At 36.4% G+C, this 17,885-nt stretch overlaps 7 protein-coding genes across 7 annotated transcripts; 3 read left to right on the top strand and 4 right to left on the bottom strand.

The window, feature by feature from the left end:
• Window positions 1-75: 75 nt before the first annotated feature.
• On the top strand, window positions 76-986 carry DFA_03205 (glycoside hydrolase family 25 protein; the record flags this gene model as incomplete). Its single annotated transcript, XM_004362754.1, has 3 exons — window positions 76-282; window positions 387-820; window positions 971-986. The coding sequence occupies 3 exons, from the start codon at window positions 76-78 to the stop codon at window positions 984-986; spliced, it is 657 nt and encodes a 218-aa protein (XP_004362811.1).
• A 204-nt stretch (window positions 987-1,190) lies between these two features.
• On the bottom strand, window positions 1,191-2,096 carry DFA_03204 (uncharacterized protein; the record flags this gene model as incomplete). The annotated part of the gene is made up of 1 exon (XM_004362753.1): window positions 1,191-2,096. The coding sequence occupies one exon, from the start codon at window positions 2,094-2,096 to the stop codon at window positions 1,191-1,193; it is 906 nt and encodes a 301-aa protein (XP_004362810.1).
• An 847-nt stretch (window positions 2,097-2,943) lies between these two features.
• Window positions 2,944-3,430, top strand: DFA_03203 (uncharacterized protein; the record flags this gene model as incomplete). Its single annotated transcript, XM_004362752.1, has 2 exons — window positions 2,944-3,030; window positions 3,374-3,430. 2 exons carry the CDS (start codon window positions 2,944-2,946, stop codon window positions 3,428-3,430), a joined length of 144 nt encoding a protein of 47 aa, XP_004362809.1.
• Window positions 3,431-3,479: 49 nt separating this feature from the next.
• dclre1 (DNA repair metallo-beta-lactamase domain-containing protein) lies at window positions 3,480-6,396 on the bottom strand (the record flags this gene model as incomplete). Its single annotated transcript, XM_004362751.1, has 3 exons — window positions 3,480-4,439; window positions 4,499-5,360; window positions 5,450-6,396. 3 exons carry the CDS (start codon window positions 6,394-6,396, stop codon window positions 3,480-3,482), a joined length of 2,769 nt encoding a protein of 922 aa, XP_004362808.1.
• A 641-nt stretch (window positions 6,397-7,037) lies between these two features.
• DFA_03201 (uncharacterized protein) lies at window positions 7,038-8,024 on the bottom strand (the record flags this gene model as incomplete). The annotated part of the gene is made up of 3 exons (XM_004362750.1): window positions 7,038-7,114; window positions 7,455-7,570; window positions 7,849-8,024. The coding sequence occupies 3 exons, from the start codon at window positions 8,022-8,024 to the stop codon at window positions 7,038-7,040; spliced, it is 369 nt and encodes a 122-aa protein (XP_004362807.1).
• A 133-nt stretch (window positions 8,025-8,157) lies between these two features.
• DFA_03200 (uncharacterized protein) lies at window positions 8,158-10,932 on the bottom strand (the record flags this gene model as incomplete). Its single annotated transcript, XM_004362749.1, has 5 exons — window positions 8,158-8,239; window positions 8,499-8,652; window positions 9,169-9,209; window positions 9,235-9,300; window positions 9,797-10,932. The coding sequence occupies 5 exons, from the start codon at window positions 10,930-10,932 to the stop codon at window positions 8,158-8,160; spliced, it is 1,479 nt and encodes a 492-aa protein (XP_004362806.1).
• Window positions 10,933-11,927: 995 nt separating this feature from the next.
• Window positions 11,928-17,648, top strand: DFA_03199 (uncharacterized protein; the record flags this gene model as incomplete). Its single annotated transcript, XM_004362748.1, has 3 exons — window positions 11,928-12,243; window positions 12,318-14,829; window positions 14,912-17,648. 3 exons carry the CDS (start codon window positions 11,928-11,930, stop codon window positions 17,646-17,648), a joined length of 5,565 nt encoding a protein of 1,854 aa, XP_004362805.1.
• Window positions 17,649-17,885: the final 237 nt, after the last annotated feature.

Below are 17,885 nucleotides of genomic sequence, written 5' to 3'. Positions count from 1 at the left end.
GTAACCGTTCATTATTTATAACCTAGTTCCGTGCTCTCTACAGATATTCATCATATATATTTATTTCTTTTAAAAATGTACAGACAAATCGCATTATTTGTTGTAGTATTATGTGCCATTTTTGGCCTTTCCGCCGCCACTTTGGGTGTTGATATCTCCTCTGGCTCTGATATCTCATCCTTTTCATGTCTCAAGTCTAATGGCTATTCTTTCGCCATCATTCGTTGTTGGGAGTCTGTAGGTCAACCAGATTCCAACTGTCCACACTCCATGTACAATGCTGTAAGTAGTCAATAACTATATATATATCCTACATCGATCATATATGATAACTAACACTGTTTTTTTACCTTATATTTACTATTTACTTTTACTTTTACTTTTAGTGGGATGGTGGTATGGCTGACGTTGATGCTTACATGTTCCCATGTTTCTCATGTGGTAACGGTGCTGGTCAAGTCGAATCTATGGTCAACTACATCAAGTCATACAATGCCAAGTACGGTATGGTCTGGTTCGATATTGAAGGTCCAGGTGTCTACTGGTCCGACAACCAAGCTGACAACCAAGCTTTCTTCAACTCTATGGTCGCTGGTGCCCACGCTGTTGGTGCCAAGGTCGGTATCTACACCTCTGCCTCCCAATGGATCCCAATTATGGGTAACTGGGCTGGTGGTGCTTCTTTCCCACTCTGGTATGCTCACTACGATGACAATCCCTCTTTCTCTGATTTCCAACCATTCGGTGGATGGAACACTCCAGCTATCAAGCAATACAACGGTGACGTTACCGTCTGTGGTTTGGGTGTTGACCAAAACTGGTATTAAATCAATTAATAAAAAAAATCCCAAAACTAAAAATATACAAAAAGATTACATTTTAGGTAATTTGTATTCTTGTATATTTAATTATAATCAAAAAAAAAAGTAAATGTATTTCTTTCATGTTGATCTTTTTTTTTTATTTAAAGGAATAAAACCAATTAATTTATTTGATTTATTTTTGTTTGTTTGTTGAAAAAATATTGGGTTGATAAGCATATATATCCAATAGTAATTTGAAAAAAGATAGGAGAGAAGAGAGGAAGGGAAAAGAAAAGATTAAAAAAGGAGAAGATTAAAAGAAGGAAAAAATTATCATCATTAATGATAATTGTGATTGTGAGATTGGGTTGGGATGTTTTACACAGTTTAAGAATATTCAACATAAACAACCTTGAATCCAGCAGTACCACGCTTGGCAACACAACCAAACTTGTATTCGCCACCCTTGGTCAAACCACCCATGTAGGTTGGGATACCCCAACGACCATGAGCAACATTTTGGACACCCCAGATATCTTCATCGGAACGGCAGTCAAACTTGTCGGCAACAAAGTCGATACGGGTGATGGCCTTTCCAGCGACGTTCTTGAGGATGACATCGTATTGGGTGTATTCACAGTTGTCTTGTGTCCAGGTGTTGTTGGTTTCCTTGACGGCAATGGTGACACAGGATTCAGATGGACAGGCACAGGTTGGGAGGGTCTTTACGTGTGGGTCAGAGTCGCAACGGAGGAGAACCTCAACGGTGTCGATAAAGACTGGCTTGGAGCAGTTTTGACCTTGAGCAACAAATTGGATACCGTCATACGAGATTGGGTCAACGTCGTGGAGTGAGATGACACCTTGGGTCCAGTTGGTGGGACGGATGTCGTTGCAACCAACGAGGACGCTGTTGGCACCGTACAATGGATACTCTCTGGCGAGGGCTACCTTGTTCTTGGTGAGACGGACAGCCATCTTTTGACCGGCCATACCTCCACCGTGCACCCAGAAGCTAATGTGAGAGTCGTGGGTTGGGTTGATGGGGTGTCCGAGATTGATGTAGAGACCGTCCCAGTTGGTTGGAGTAAACGAGAAGGAGTGCTTGCCGCTGTGGACCGGGTCGCAAGCATCCCACTTGCGGCCTGCTGCCCAGGACCAGTCGAAACAGTCCTTGCCAAGGGCATCACCATAGATGGTTTGACTGAGGCCGTTGACACATTTTGGAACGTAGCCAGCGTAACTTGAAGTAGTGATACATAAAAGTAATAGTACAAGGAAATGAATTCTCATTGTTTAAAAAAGAGTAAGGGAGAGAGAAAAGGATGAGAGAGAGAAAAAGGAAACAAACAAAGAAATAATTAATGTTACTTGATTTGATTGATGATTGAATAAAGCTTGATTCCACTCTATTTATAACAATTGGCAACGGTTTGCATGCCATGCATGGAGGTGCGTTTGTTTATGGTGATGATAGTGGTGATCCAGATTTTATTCATTCTTTGCAAAGTTATAAAGTAAAAGTTGTAAATTTACATAGTATCCAATAGTATTCATGTGTTGTTGATGATTGTTATTAACAATATCATGTCTATTTAGATGGCCAAGATAGGATAGATAGATGAGATACTAAACCCACCCCTTTTCATCAAATATATAAAGGTATATAGTCATACACATACCAGTCAGTCGGTCGGTCAACTGTCAGTTGATAGAATAAGCATGCTTAATCTTTTAAAAGACTTTACATATTTTAATAGTTGTATGTGTGTGTCTGAGCAATCACCATTTAAAGTAGTACTACTATACTACTACTATCATCATCATCCATAAAAGAAGTAGTAGTAGTAGTAGTAGTAGTAGTTGTTGTGGTTGGGTTGTGGGTGTGTCGGATGGTTGTAGCAAGTAATACGACAGTATCAATCATATAATGAAAAATAATACGTATTGTGTAATAAAGTACAAGTAAAGGTTGGTATGTTGGTGCATATGCACATGCTTGTAAACTGCTTTGCGGATTACGAATGTTGTAATGTGGATATTGTTCTTTGTTGTTGTTATTGTTGATTGTGATGTGTTATTGTCGCAATTACTACTATATCTTATAAGTGCGGTACTATACTATTACATGTCGTATAGTATGTTAATGATGAGAAAATGGAGTAGAAAAAGTAGAGAGGAGGAGATTGATTGTCGTCTATCACATTCCATTAATTGTTGTATATATGTATATACACTGCATACGGTGTTAACATTCACGAAACACATGTACTAATAATATGTGGTTGATTGATCGCTCTCCCACTGGAAAATTTTTGTAGATGGGGAATAATTAAATTAAATTTAATATATCAATTGAACAAAACTATCTGTCTTTTAATCTTAATAATGATATGTATATAATGATACAATACCCCACCAATCCCACACAACACTCTTTTAATATATATATATATAGAATTAATTAATTAATACATCATCATCATTATCATATCATGTTGGGTTCATGTAAAACAATCGTACTTTTGATCTAAAATTTAAAGTAATTTGGTCTATCATTATAATAATAGCAAGCAAGCGATACATTGTTACAATTGGATGTTATTGGTTTGCTACAATGGTGTTAAGATTTTTTACCACCTACCAATCTTAATTTGTGGTGGCATTGTAGTAAGCTTATTGTTTATTCGTTGTTGAAAAAAAGGATTGGATGGTTGATGAAGTAGTATTGGAACATTTTTGAAAGAATGACGTAATGAATGATTGTCCATTATTATTATTATTATTGTTATTATTATTATTATTATTATCTTTGGTGGTAGCTACAGAGGTTGAGTTTGGTTTTGATAGCTTTTGTTTCTTTGTCGTAGTAGTAGCCGGAGATATCTTTTTGGTTGAAGAGTGGCTCTTGGATGGTTGGGGTGGTGTTTTATTTTTCTTGGATTCCAATGTCTGCTTTGTTGTCTTTGTTTGGGATGATGATGATGAAGAAGGAGGTTTAAAAATTTGTAATGCCTGGGATTGTGATGAATTTGTCTGGGGTTGTTGTTGTTGGTGCAAGATTGACCTTTCAATCCATCTTTGCTGAGAAAGGAAAACAGGGTCAAAAAAGTCAAATGCATCTTGGTCGCTTGTGTTTTGTGAAACTATAGAGTTATTTGTTGTTGTTGTTGTTTTTGGAGTAGATTGTTTGGGAACGGTACAAGGTTGTTGTTTGTTATTTAAAGGTTTTTTTTGTGTGGAGGTGGTAGATGTTGTCGAGGTTGTAGAGGTTGTTGTTGGTGGAGGTAATTGAATTGGTTTTGGTGTAGATGGAGTAGTGGTAGTAGTAGTAGCAGACTGTGACGATGGTTTCATTGGTGTTGTTGTTTTGGTTGCTTTGGTTGGTGACGGAGTTGGAGACGCAAAAATATCGTCTTCAAGGGAATCCATCAATAATTCATCAAAAAGAGATAAAGTACTTTGACATGGTTTGGTGATTTTATCTTCTTGTTGTTGTTGTTGTTGTTGATTATTATTATTATTCACATTTCCACCAAATAAACTAGTTGCCAATGATTTGGTAGTTGAAAAGAATGACATCATGGTTGTTTGTTTCTTCTTTTCATAAATTGGTTTAAAATGTGATAATATTCTCTATATAGTAATAAAAACAATAAGAATCTTTCTAATTAAATCTATCTATTTTTACTTACAGAAACATGATTTGGAGTTGAGCAATCAACAGTTGGAATAATTTCAGTTGGTCTGAAATGATCGATACATTGTAAAAGTTCATTATAACTACTGTGCTCAGAGTAGGCAACACTGTATAGGGTGACTGCCCCATATCGCTGGTGAGTGATTGATTTCTTTGATTGTGTCCATCCAGTTGGTCGAAAAGCAACGACACGTCCATACCTTGGTTTCAGAGCCTCTAGACGACCTCGGAGAGAATCGAATCGAAGTGTACCCATTGGTACAGCGTGGAATGGTGTGATGGTCTCGTCGGTGGTAAACATGGTTTGGTCGAGATCAAGACACGCGATGATTTGTTTCTTGTCCTGACTGACACATATCTTTTTCCTCTGATTCTTGGACACCTCCATCAAGATACGTTCCTTGCCAATGGTATAAGTTCCAAACAAGAATACAGTGCGTCCATCGTTTTCCTTTTGAATGATTTTAACCACCTCTTGAATCACTTCTTGTTGTGGTGGGAATACATAGGTTGGATCACAAAATGTATTGTCTAGATAGAGTCTTGAGATGGCGATATCCTTCAAGAGTGGGTATTCCTTCATCCGGTGGTGATACCTAAAGTCACCAGTATGAAGACTGTACTCGTTATTTACATGAAACAATATCATTGCCGATCCCGGACAATGATTGGCATCTAGCATCGCCACCCTTACCCCTTCAATGGTGATGAATCGATTCCAAGGCATTGCCTTTATAAAATTTGGTTGAACTCCAAGTTTACTATGAACCAATTTACCAGTTTCTTCTGTACAATAAACATTTCCAAAACTAAATGTCTTTGTCAATCCAACATAATGATCAGAATGAAAATGTGTTCTAAATTAAAAAAATAAAAAAAGAAATTAATATATAATACAATATAATAAATATAATATTAATATATTCTTTTTTTTTTTAGTACATACAAGAAATAATGGGTATATTCCTTTGACTTGTATTGAAATCCATCAACTAGGAATTTAGTACCATGAATAACTTTAAAACTTGGGGGTATTTTAACAGGAGGTGGATCTTTCTTTTTTGGTAAACTTGCCCTTTTACTTGCAGGTTTCTTTGGTTGTGGTGTCTTTTTTCCACTTGATGATGGTGATGTAGATGTTGGCGTAGTTGGTTTAGTTGAAAATATATCATCATCATCATCGAATTCATAATCATCAAAATTGATTTGGTTATTATTATTATTATTATTATTGTTGTTATTGTCTACTTCATCATCACTTAAGTTGGTAAAGTCAAATTCAAAATCATCATTGATTGTAGTATTACTGTAATCTAATGTTATACCATCACCACCACCACCACCACCATGGTCTCTACTATCATTGTTATTATTATTATTATTGGTTGTAGTTGTCGTTGTAGTTGTAGTAGATGTGGTTGTATCGGTTGTCAGTTGATCCATATCTATTGGGGGAGGAGGAAGAAGAGGAGGAAGATGAATACGAGGGTTCTGTTTATTCGTAGTTGTATTTGTAATTGAATCCCCTATATCATCATCATCATCATCACCACCACCGCCACCAGTGACAACATTACTTTTACTTGCACTCCTACTCGTTGTAGTAGTAGTAGTAGTCGTACTAGTCGTATCCGTGTCCATATCTACTGGAGGATTACTGACAATGAATAAATCGATATCATCATCTTCATCTAGTTGTTTTGGGTTGTATCCAAGTGTAGTATGTTGAGTGCTCACATTCTTTAGAGAGGTAACATTTCTAGACACGACTACAGGATTCCTCTTGTTCAAACCCCCTTTGCGTTGTTGTTGTTGACTCTGAGAGGAGTTGTTGTTGATGCTTGATCGATGTTTACTCAAGGAGTTGTTTGAGTGTTGTGAATGACCATTCATATTCTATCTAAACATATTATCCTCTTTGTATGATTATTATCTCTTTTGTGTGAATCGATTAAACTCTACAAATAAATAAAATAATTTTGAACTAAAGGTAAAATTTAGTGGAATTTTATTTAATATGTAATACTTAAAATGTACTATATGAGAGATCAACAATTATTTCGTCATTTATTAAAATGGACTTTAATTAATGACCCAAACAAAGAATCAAGTGGACTGTACTTGTGAGGTTGGTTGGTTGGTTGGTTGAATGGTTGATTGGCTGGATGGTTGTCAACATATGAAATGAAATCAATTACAAGATATTACAAAAAGTCTTATCTCCTCCTTTAAACATATCTCCTGTATTTGCTTGAAGATCTTTCAATGCACCGTTGGCATTGGGATCGTATCTTGTCGTTGATGGCTTTGTAAGATTTGTTGCCTTGATCTGGCCAACAGATACAGTAGTGTCTATTTAATAATGGGGAAGAATAAATTAAATCATTTAGTAAAATTGGTTGTCCTTTCGTCAATCCATCCATCCTATTTTCTCAGATTAGTATGGAAGAAACTGTAAATAATTACCGTAAACTGTCATGATGTTGATGATGATTGAATAATTTGGTGAGCAGTGCACTCGAATGAAATTGTATTTATTTGTTAAACAAGTTGAATGAAATCAAATGATTTGTAATCCAAACAACAACATTTACACCTTTGTCAAGACTGTCTAAATATATTAAATGGCCAACCGATAATATCAATAAACAAAACTCATTGACACTCACTCACAAACATACAGGGAAGAATGAGGTGCAGAGTGGGGTTGTCCAGATGATTATTATCAAGATTTCTGAAACTAATATTGTATCAATCAATCAATCAACCAATCAACCAATCAACCAATCAATCAATCAATCTATTAATATGTGGGTATTATAGAAAGTTATCAATTATACATTTATTAAAATTGACTTTACAGTTGAGTAGAATACTTTGTGAGGTTTGGTTTGGTTGGTTAGTTGGTTGTCAAGAAATGAAATAAACTTAAATTGATTACATTAAATTACAACCATTTCCATTTCCTTTAAACATATCTGCAGTAGTCTTTGGTTTTGGTTTTGGTTTATTATATGTAATTGGTACGGGATCATATGTTGCAATAATTAAATTTGAATCAAAAAGTCTTCAAAACTTGATCTGACCAATAGATACAGAGGTTTCTATATATTGATAAATGTGTGCATCAAGTAATTAAAAGAAAAGAAAAAAATAAATTAAATTAATAAAATTGATTGTCTATTTCCTTGAATCAAAGGAAATCTATAAATAAATAAATAAATAAATAAATAAATAAATAAATAATTACCGTAAAGTGTCATGATGATGATGATGATGTTGAATTATTTGTTGAACAGTGGAATGGAATGAAATTAATTGTATTCCAACCAGCAACTTATATACTTTGTCTTGACTGGTAGAGTCGTTAATGATCGAGTCGAAGTATGGGTTAAACCATAGTCGGCCACTTTGTTAAAGAATCGACAGACCGATAATGTCAATAAACAAATCTCATTGACACATAAACAGGGAAGAATGAAGTACCCGATGATATTCATCATCTTCTTCCTCATCTTCATGTTATTCCCTGTATTCAACTTTATCTACTTCATGTTGATAAACATTGACTCATATCGAAGAGTTGTTGGGAGTATTCATATCTTGAACATTGTCTTCCTTTTGTTGTTGATCATCATCATCCAGTTGTTGTATCTATTGTGAGGAAGAGGATGAGGATGTTACATTTCTAGACACGACTACAGGATTCCTCTTGTTCAAACCCCCTTTGCATTGACTAGAGTTGATCGTTTACCAAGGAGGTTGTTTGAGTGTTGTAACTGAATATGAATGATCCATCTAAACATACTGTCCTCTTTGTATGATTATTAAAATTATTATTAATAATAAAAGTGGAATTTAGATAGTTATTAATTTCATTTGGTACAATTATTATTAATTTATTATTATTATTATTATTATTTATGATGTCGATGGATGATGGATGGATGGTTGTTTGTTTGGTCTGTTGGTTATCAAGACATTAAATTGATTACATGATAATACAGTCATCTCCTTCTCCACCAAACGTATTTGCTGTGGTCATTGGGGTTTCTTGAGAACTACCTGATTGATTAACAACAATTTTATCATAGTATTCTTTACGAGCTGGAACCTTCTTTACAGAATTGCCAATAGATACAGTTGTACCTATTTAAAAGAAAAAATAAGAAAAGAAATTAATAATTATTTTCCCCTCTTCTCAAGGTAAATCTTTTAAATAAATAAATAGTTACGGTAAAGTGTCATGATGATGATGAATTATTAATTTTAGGAATGAAATTATTGTTGAACAATGGAATGAAATGAAATCGATCGTTCCAACTAACAACATTTATACTTTGTCTTGACATGACAGTCCGAGTCAATGTATATATTTGAGTACCGACCGATAATATCAATATACAAAACTCATTGACACTCACCCACAAATACATATTTCTAATTCCAATCAATCAATCAATCAATAAAGTTATGTAAAATTGATATAGTAGGGTTAAATTTGAAAGTTATTAATTATATAAACATTTGGTATGTACAATCTACAATAGACCCAAACTAGTTTTATTAAAATTGACCTGAATGATCCAAACAAAACAAATCCTTGTGAGGTGGTTGGTTGGATGGTTACCAAGACATGAAATGAAATTGATTACATGATATTACAGTCTGATCCACCTCCATTATCTCCTGGCATCTTTGGTTTTCTATTAACTGGCACTCCGAAGATACCTCTTTTGGGGGGTGCTGTCTTTGAAATGTTTGAAGGCTTGATCTTGCCAATAGATACAGTAGAGTCTATATAATTATGGGGAAGAAAAGAAAAGAAAGTATAAATTATATTAATAAAATTGGTTGTCCTTCCATCAATCCATCCCTCCTTATTTTCCCTTGCAAAGGGGTAATAAATAAATTATTACCGTAAAGTGTCATGATGTTGATGATATTTATTTGTTAAACAGAAATGAATGAAATGGATCATTCCAACTAGCAACATTTATATTTTGTCTTGACTGTCATAGTCGTCGATAATCGAGTTGGTGTCGGCCACTTTGTTAAAGATTCGACCATCTGACTGACCGTTAATATCAATAAACGAACGTCATTGACACTCACAATGAAAAGATTTCAGAAAACCAGTATGAATAATCCAAGATTACATATTTCTAAAACTAAACTAAAATTGGATTTCAATCAATCAATCAACCAATCTACCAATCGATTAATATGGGTGTCGGTTCACACAAGTATATATACACTATAATTCACAATTAAGTTTATTACATGTATTTACATTGATATATCCATATCATTCGATTCGTATTCATCTTCCTCCTCTTCATCTTCTTCTTCCTCTTCTTCATCCTCTTCATCTTCATGTTGTTGATGATGATGATTTGGTTCATGATCGTGTTTGCCAAATGAGAATATTCTTTGTTGTTGTTGTTGTTGTTGTTGTGCTTGGTATTCAACTTCATCTACTATATGTTGAGAAACATTGGATTGGTCCATATTCACACTCATATCGACAGAGTTATTGGTAGTATTCATATCTTGAACACTTTCTTCCATTTGCATCGATAATGACATGTCATGTTGTTGTTGGTCATCATCATGTTGTAAACTCTTATTATTATTATTATTATTATTATTATTAGTTGTAAACTCTAAAATGGATAATAGATTATTATTACTTAATCTACTACCATTACTAATCTCTCCAATACTATTACTTTGGTTGAATGAGATTGTTGATTGATCCATATCATGGTATTCCTCTTCTTCCTCTTCCTCTTCCTCCTCTTCCTCCTCTTCATCCATATCTTCAATTTGTCTTTCCAATGATGGTGATGATGTAGGTTCATCATTACTTTCATCTTCATATTCTTCTTCTTCATATTCTTCCTCCTCTTCTTCTTCTTCTTGTTCTTGTTCATGATCATCTTCATGATAGTAATCTTGTGGTTGAATTTGTTGTTGTCCAAATCGACTACCTATTCCTCCCACTCCTCCTTTCTTTTTATTATTATTCTTGTTTGTGTTACTACTATTATTTTGATTATTATTATTATTATGTACACCAATTATACGATTACTATTGAATCCAAGTAATGTAGATGATGATGATAGAGCATGATCTATAGATTGATGTAATCTAGTAGTTTCTCTGACGATCCACTCTTCCTCGACACCGAGTCGACAGGCATAGTATGCGTAGCTGTGGTTGTTACCAAAGTGTACGTCTCCCACTTTGCCCGTCGCAGCTGCTGCACCTGCACCACCACCAGAAGCTGTACTAGCACCAGCACCACCACCACTCTTATTACCATTCATCAACATGAAAGCTTGACTTGCATTATGTGTAAACAAAGTTCCATCCAACAACGACACACTACCAAGTGATGGTCCTAACAGCGATGGGAACGACATGATGATAGATATGATTAGATAAGATGATCGTTCTATCTATCTATCTGTCTGTCTATCTGTCTATCTATCTGCTGTTAGTAATTACTCCCTTTCTTTTAAACCTATTACGATTCAAAACACACAACATATCTATCTTGCAAAGATATTCATTGGTCTTCTTTTTCCGCCGTTGTTAAAAAACACATTTTGAATTTCAAAAAACAAGCGGGAAACCATACTACTGTACGGTTGTCCTTGAAATCCTTGAGCTCAAGGAAACAAACATGCACATACATGTGACCATACCAAATCTTAAATTAGAAGATCTTCTACCAAACAACAAAAGAGAGAGAGTTTATTCTCAGTATATTAAGTTTTTAATATACAAACTTAATTTGTGAGATAACCGACTGGTTTGAGCATCACATCAGTTTCTGTTCAAAACCGACACGGTACCCTAAAACAAAAATCTCCCCACGCACTTTCAGAGAAGCTTTATTTGGGTAGAGAGGTGGCACACCTATCAACCTTACATCTATAGATTCTCCTCTCCCCCTTCTTGTGAATGAAAGAAACAAGAACAACGAGAGAGGGTAGTACTAATCGTCGATCACATATTGGGATAATGAATGAATGAATGAATGAGGCCATCATTGTTTAAAATAACCCATTGCATTTCATTATTATTATTATCACCTCCCTGCTCTTCTTATTATTTGATTAATTTCCTCGCATCCATCACGCACACCCATCTTTTATTTACCTCAACAACACCACTTTTAAAAAGAAGAACACACAAACATACATAATATAGTAGACAGCAGATTAGAAACTATAGTTAGTTAGTTAGTTAGTGTTGACACACATATATATATTTATTATAATATACAGTACCATTAGATAGTTAGCTATATTTATTTATTTATTTATTTGTATCACAAAACAACAACAACAACAACAACTAATACGTCAGAACTGATTAGTTTAGTTTAGTTAGAGTAGTAATAATAATAATAATGGTAGACCATAGACCTAATGAGAATATTTGGTATTATCTAAAGAGAGAGGCATACAAGGAGGCAGGTGATGCAAGAGAACTTACGAGTCCTCTATCGATCTTTGCCGACGAGATTGAAGCAAGTTCATACCTTGGAGGCGACTCTCAATTCTCATCTAACCAATATACCAGTGTCTATGGTGACATTAAACCAAGTGGTATCTATGGTGCAAACTCTAGCCTCTACACAACTAATCTTACATCGATTGATAGTGATATTGGTGGTGGTGGAGGTAGTTCATATGTTAAAGATTCTTTTTGGAAGGATGATAGTGGTATGTTTTGAAATATAGAATATAGAATATAGAATATAGTTTATCTAACGACTCTTTTCTTTCTTTCTTTTTAGCTGTATCTTCATATTCTATACCATCATCTGCCGGTTATTTGGCAGATACATCTGGACTATCAGATTCGGCGTCAGTGTCAGTGTCAAGTCCAACACCATCAGATGATTTAAATTCAATCGTATCATATATAAATACATATAGTGATTATAGTCAGAGTCATCATCGTCGTCATCAAAGTACTAGTGCTGCTACCAATACCAAAGAAAAGACAACAACAACAACAAATGGGAATATATATACTCACAATAGAAATATATCATTGGGTTCCCCACCTGCTGCCAACTATAGTTCATACATTGAAGCATTCTCTGAACATGGAGGTGGTGGAGGGGATCGTAATCTAGTTGGTAGTACCAACTCAGGGTCATCAATGATAAGCGCATCGACTGGTAGTAATAGTAGTACTACATCTGGTTTAGGTAATTCAGCTGGTAGTGGGTATTCTGGGCATCCATCCTCTGGAGTAGCCAACTACTTGAATCATCCACCACCTCCAACAAGTCTTACCAATTCAATGACTACTACTACTACAACAAAGATACCACTTGCACAAACACCAGAGATGGCATTATCAGGAGATTCAGTAAAATCAACAAACTCATCAACCAACATCAATCTATTGATAAAGGAAGGGATAGAAGAGAATAAGAATATATCAAGTCTGCCGTGGAACGAGTCATTTCAAGAGTTGTTGGATCGACCTGTCAATAGTTTGGAAGAGGAGCGTGTACGTAATCACAGCATCTCACTCTTTTCACAGCATCTGGCTAATACGGCCACCACCTATGTCAAGACACTCGTACAAGAGGTGCATATGCGATCCGAGTGCAAGAGTATCAAACCGTACGAGGGTGCTGGAGGGTTTGCAGGTGGCGAAAAGTACCGTGTCGAGTCGATGTTTATCAAGTTTGCACTCAATCCACACCAAATCTATGAAAAGAGTAACCCTGTATCATACTTTGCCAACAAAGGGGCTGGACACGAACTCAAGAGTATCAATGCACTCGTGTCGTGTGGAGTACCCAATCTGCACTTTCCACTTATGTGTTTGCTCAACTATCGAGGGTTCCGTCTGATTGTTATTAGCGAGTTGCCCATCTCATCCAAGACACTGGTATTTGGCAGTTCCAACGCTGGAGAGACTATCCACAAGAACGATACGGTCCTCAAGATGATGGTCAAGGTTGGTGAGATACTCAACCTCAAAGAGCATTTGGTCGAAGAGAATCGATTTGCCATTCGTCGTACTGGTTTGCAGTACAATATCCCGCTGGCGATTGATATAGAGGGACATTTTGGGTTCGATGGACGATACTATGTGGTTGACACTGCGCGTCTGTTCCCACCCGAGACACCGATCCCGGGTATCACGGGATGCCACTTGTATCGATTGTTCCGACCCGAGTTTGTTAAAAAGTACGAGACCCAACTATGCTCGGACGCATTTGCCAACTTTAACGTTGTCAACCAGGACCCATACAACGAAGAAGCGACCAAAGCCAACAACCATCTCATCCTAGAGTACATCCCGGCGTTTGTCGAGCGGTTCGTAGCCGCCGAAGTCACGGGCAAGACACTTAAGGAGACGTTGCACAAAGAGGGTATCAATCTGCGATACCTCGGTGTTATCCTCTACCATATTACATGTACACTTGAAAAGATTGACGAGCCTCGCAAACGCTATTTGCAAGGATTGCTGTGCATTGAAATGTTGGCACGTGTGATGCGGTTTGTCGTGTTTACAGAGATGCGTCAAATCAATGCGCCAGACGACGAGCCTCATCTAACCGTCGCCATCAACCATCTCAACAAACTGCTCACCATGGGCACCGGTGACACCAATTCTAAATACTGGAGCATATTCCTCACCAAATCGCTCATTGGCAAATACTCGTATACCTGTACCACCGTACCAAAGGTCGAGAAACAGGTAGGCGAGTTGTTTACCAGTACCAAGGGTCTGTCGACCATTCTCAATACGATGACTCAACCTGTCATTACCCTTTCACCTCCCTTTACAGCTGCCTATTATACACCGGCCAAGAATAGCATCAAATACAAGTTTATCAAAAAGTTTGCAGAATTGACCGGTTTGGTATTTGACGAAAATACAATGAAACAATTAAAAGAGGATCAGAATCCAGTTACTCTTACAATCAAAGATATTAAACAGATTGATATCACTGTCAAGCATATGCGAGTGTCTTCAAGTTTCAAGACATTTGTTAATTACAGTGAAGCAGAGACCTACTATAAAACCGAACTAGAGTATAAATCAAACAAACTTGGCAAGGATCATACTCAGGTTGCATTGACTCACATTCATTTGGCAGAGCTCTATGAAACCTATTCAAACTTACAAGGTGCTCAACGTCACTACAACGAAGCCATTACCATTTATCAAGCTCGTTTTGGTCAAGATGATATTGGTACTGCAAATTTTAAGGAAAAATTGGCTCTTTGTTTAATTAAACAAAAAAATTATTTAGATGCTTCAAAATTATTAGAATCGTAAGAAGAAACAAATAGAAAAGAAAGGAAAAGGAAATTAGTTATTAATTTAATTTTATTTATTAATTTTAATTTTTCTTAGAGTATTAATTGTAAAGATTAAAATATTTAAAGATAATTCAATTGAAGTAGCAGATACATATGATAATTTAGCATGGACATTACAATCACAAGGGTTATATGAAAAGTCATTATCATATTATAACAAGGCATTAAAGATTAAAGCATCAAAGAGTGGAAACTCACTCAGCGTAGCCAAGACATTGAATAATTTGGGTCATTTACTACTATCAAACAATGAATTGGAAAAGAGTTTGGATATTTTCTTAAAGGTGGAAGATATCTTTGTGAAGCAGTATGGTAGAAACCATAGTGATGTTGCAGTCACTCTGGATAATATCGGGTTGGTCTATGCCAAGAAAAAGAATTATTCAATGGCCGAGAAATATTTCAAGGATTGTTTGGAGATTAGAACCAAACAGTTTGGAGAGGTGTCGAGATATGTTGCATTGACACTTGACCATATGGCTCAGATGTACATTTCATGGGGTCGTAGCAAACACTCAGAAGCACAAAAGATATTTGATCGTTGTATAGATATTAGTGATCGATTCCCAGATCACTATCTAAAGGCTTTTCTCAGATACAACTATTCGAAATTATATAAAAAGAGAAAGGAAAAGAACAAAGAGTTGGAGTTCCTCGGACAGGCACAAATGATCTTTGAGATGAACAATATCACCACTGATTTGTTGCCAAAGATTCGCAAGCGTGTCGAGACGCTCAACAAGAGTGGCCTGAGTCGTATCAAGGACTGGTTCAACGCACCGTCCATCCTCAAACCAAGTGTCGGGCCCGAGATCCAAGTGTCGCAGCATCTCAGCACCGGACACATGGAGATGCTTTCAAGCAACGTCAACACACGCAATGAAGACGTTCCAAGCGAGTGGCAGGCCATCCTCAATGAAGCCGGTATTGCCAAGGAGAACTGGAACGACCCCACCTACATGCAAATGATCCAAGACTTTGTCGGACAGGAAGAATTTGAACGACAACGTATGGTCAGTCCTAGCAGCAGTCCATTTGTCAATCCATTTGTCGCCGTCGAAGAAGGTAGAAAGAAGGTTCAAGAAATGGGTAAAAAGCTTAAAAACAAAGCAACCGCTGCCTATATGGAAAAGACAAGCAGAGGTTCTGAAAAGTCACTCGAACTATCTGACTCAAAGAATAGTAATAATAGTAATAGTAGTACTGGATCTGGTGGTGGTAGTGGTTGGGGATTTTTCAAGGATGGCAAATCAAAAGAACAACCCAAACGATCGTCAGTTGCAAACCCACCATCTCCATCTTCTTCTCCTCCAGTTCATCGAAAGAGTCCAGTAGTATCTGGTAGTAGCTGCAATTCCAAATCGTCATCTACTTCCATGTCTGCCTTGTCTGGATCGACCAAGAGAATGTCATTGTCAACCGATCCTCTCCCTCCACCAGCCCTACCTCAACCCATCTTTTCTCCACCTCTTACATCTTCCCTATCTTCATCTGGCACATCGATCAGTGAAGATAGATTGGCAAATAGTATGGATTCAAATAGCAGTGGACCAATTGTCTATCGATCATTCAAAGAGTCAATTGAAACAGAAGAAAACGATGATGAAGATGATAGTTCAGATGATGACAATGATGAAATGTATATGGATCAAAGTAATATACAAATGACTCAACAACAACAACCTAAACCTCTACCACCTGTTCCAACAAATGCAGCTCTTCCTCTTCCACCTACACCTTCTCCACCTATTACCACTACTACAGCTGCCCCAACTACTCGTGTGTCACCAACAACATCTAGTCAGTCACTCTATCCAAGAATTGAGTATCCTACTCAATACCCATTGGCACATCAAGTACCACCAACCTACCCAGCCCCAGTACCCAATTATTATATCCATCCAGCCCCTCCTGTACCGGCCCGTCCACCAACATACAATTACATGGGAGGATACCACCAACCACCCGTTGCCTATCAACAACAATACTATCCTCCCCAATATTATAATAGTCAATATATTTATCCACAACAACAACCAGTTCAACAACAACCACAACAACAATACCCACCAGTTGTTTACCAATCACCTCCGCTCGTTCAACAACAACAACAACAACAACAAGTTCAACAACCAGTTGTTTCTCCAATCATTGCGCCAGTTTCACCACCTTACACTCAGTTTAATCATCATCAAGTTCCTCCATTACAAATCCCACAAAGACCACTTCCAAGTCTTCCAGCACATATTTCAAATGGCAATATTAATAATAATAATAATAACAATAATAATAATAATTATCGAAATGGACCAGCTTTGTATCCTCCTATTGTCACTACTACTCAACAATCACCTGCAGTGCCAATATCTTTGTATGGATCCAATTCATCGACAGATTTGTTACGTGAAACAAGACCAACACGTGATGATCCATCCAACATGTTTGAAATTGACAGTGATGACGAAGATGATGATGACCAATCATCACCAAGACAACTACAACAACCACAACACCAATCATATGGATATCCACAACAACCACAACAACAATCACCACCATACAATCCATATCAACAACCATCATATGGATATCAACAACAACAACAACCACAACAAACTACACCATACTTGTATCCACATGTACATCCACAACAAACACAACAACAACAAAATATGTTCAATTGGCCATCGGTTAAAACTCCAATGGATAAGGATAGATTGGTTTCAATGCTTAAAACTAAATTCCAAGAGCAACAAGGATTTAAGATTTAACCATCATATAATGACCATGATGATGATGATAAAGATACCACTTTTATAAAACCAACCATCAATTCTTGTACAGAATAAATAAATAAAACCATTCTTTGTAAATACATTCAATGATCATTGTTGACGACGATGATAATGTAGTTGTTTCAATTTGTTGCGTTTGTTGATTTATTGTATTTACAAGGTTTGTTTGTTTGTTGTCAAAGTATACTTTTTGAATTTGATATGCTAATGTTA

This window comes from Cavenderia fasciculata (assembly GCF_000203815.1).
Source record: "Cavenderia fasciculata unplaced genomic scaffold Scf_Dfasci-G-b-205a01.r1-3, whole genome shotgun sequence".
In the NCBI taxonomy this organism is placed as follows: domain Eukaryota; phylum Evosea; class Eumycetozoa; order Acytosteliales; family Cavenderiaceae; genus Cavenderia; species Cavenderia fasciculata.
This window is presented reverse-complemented; position numbering and strand designations above follow the sequence as displayed.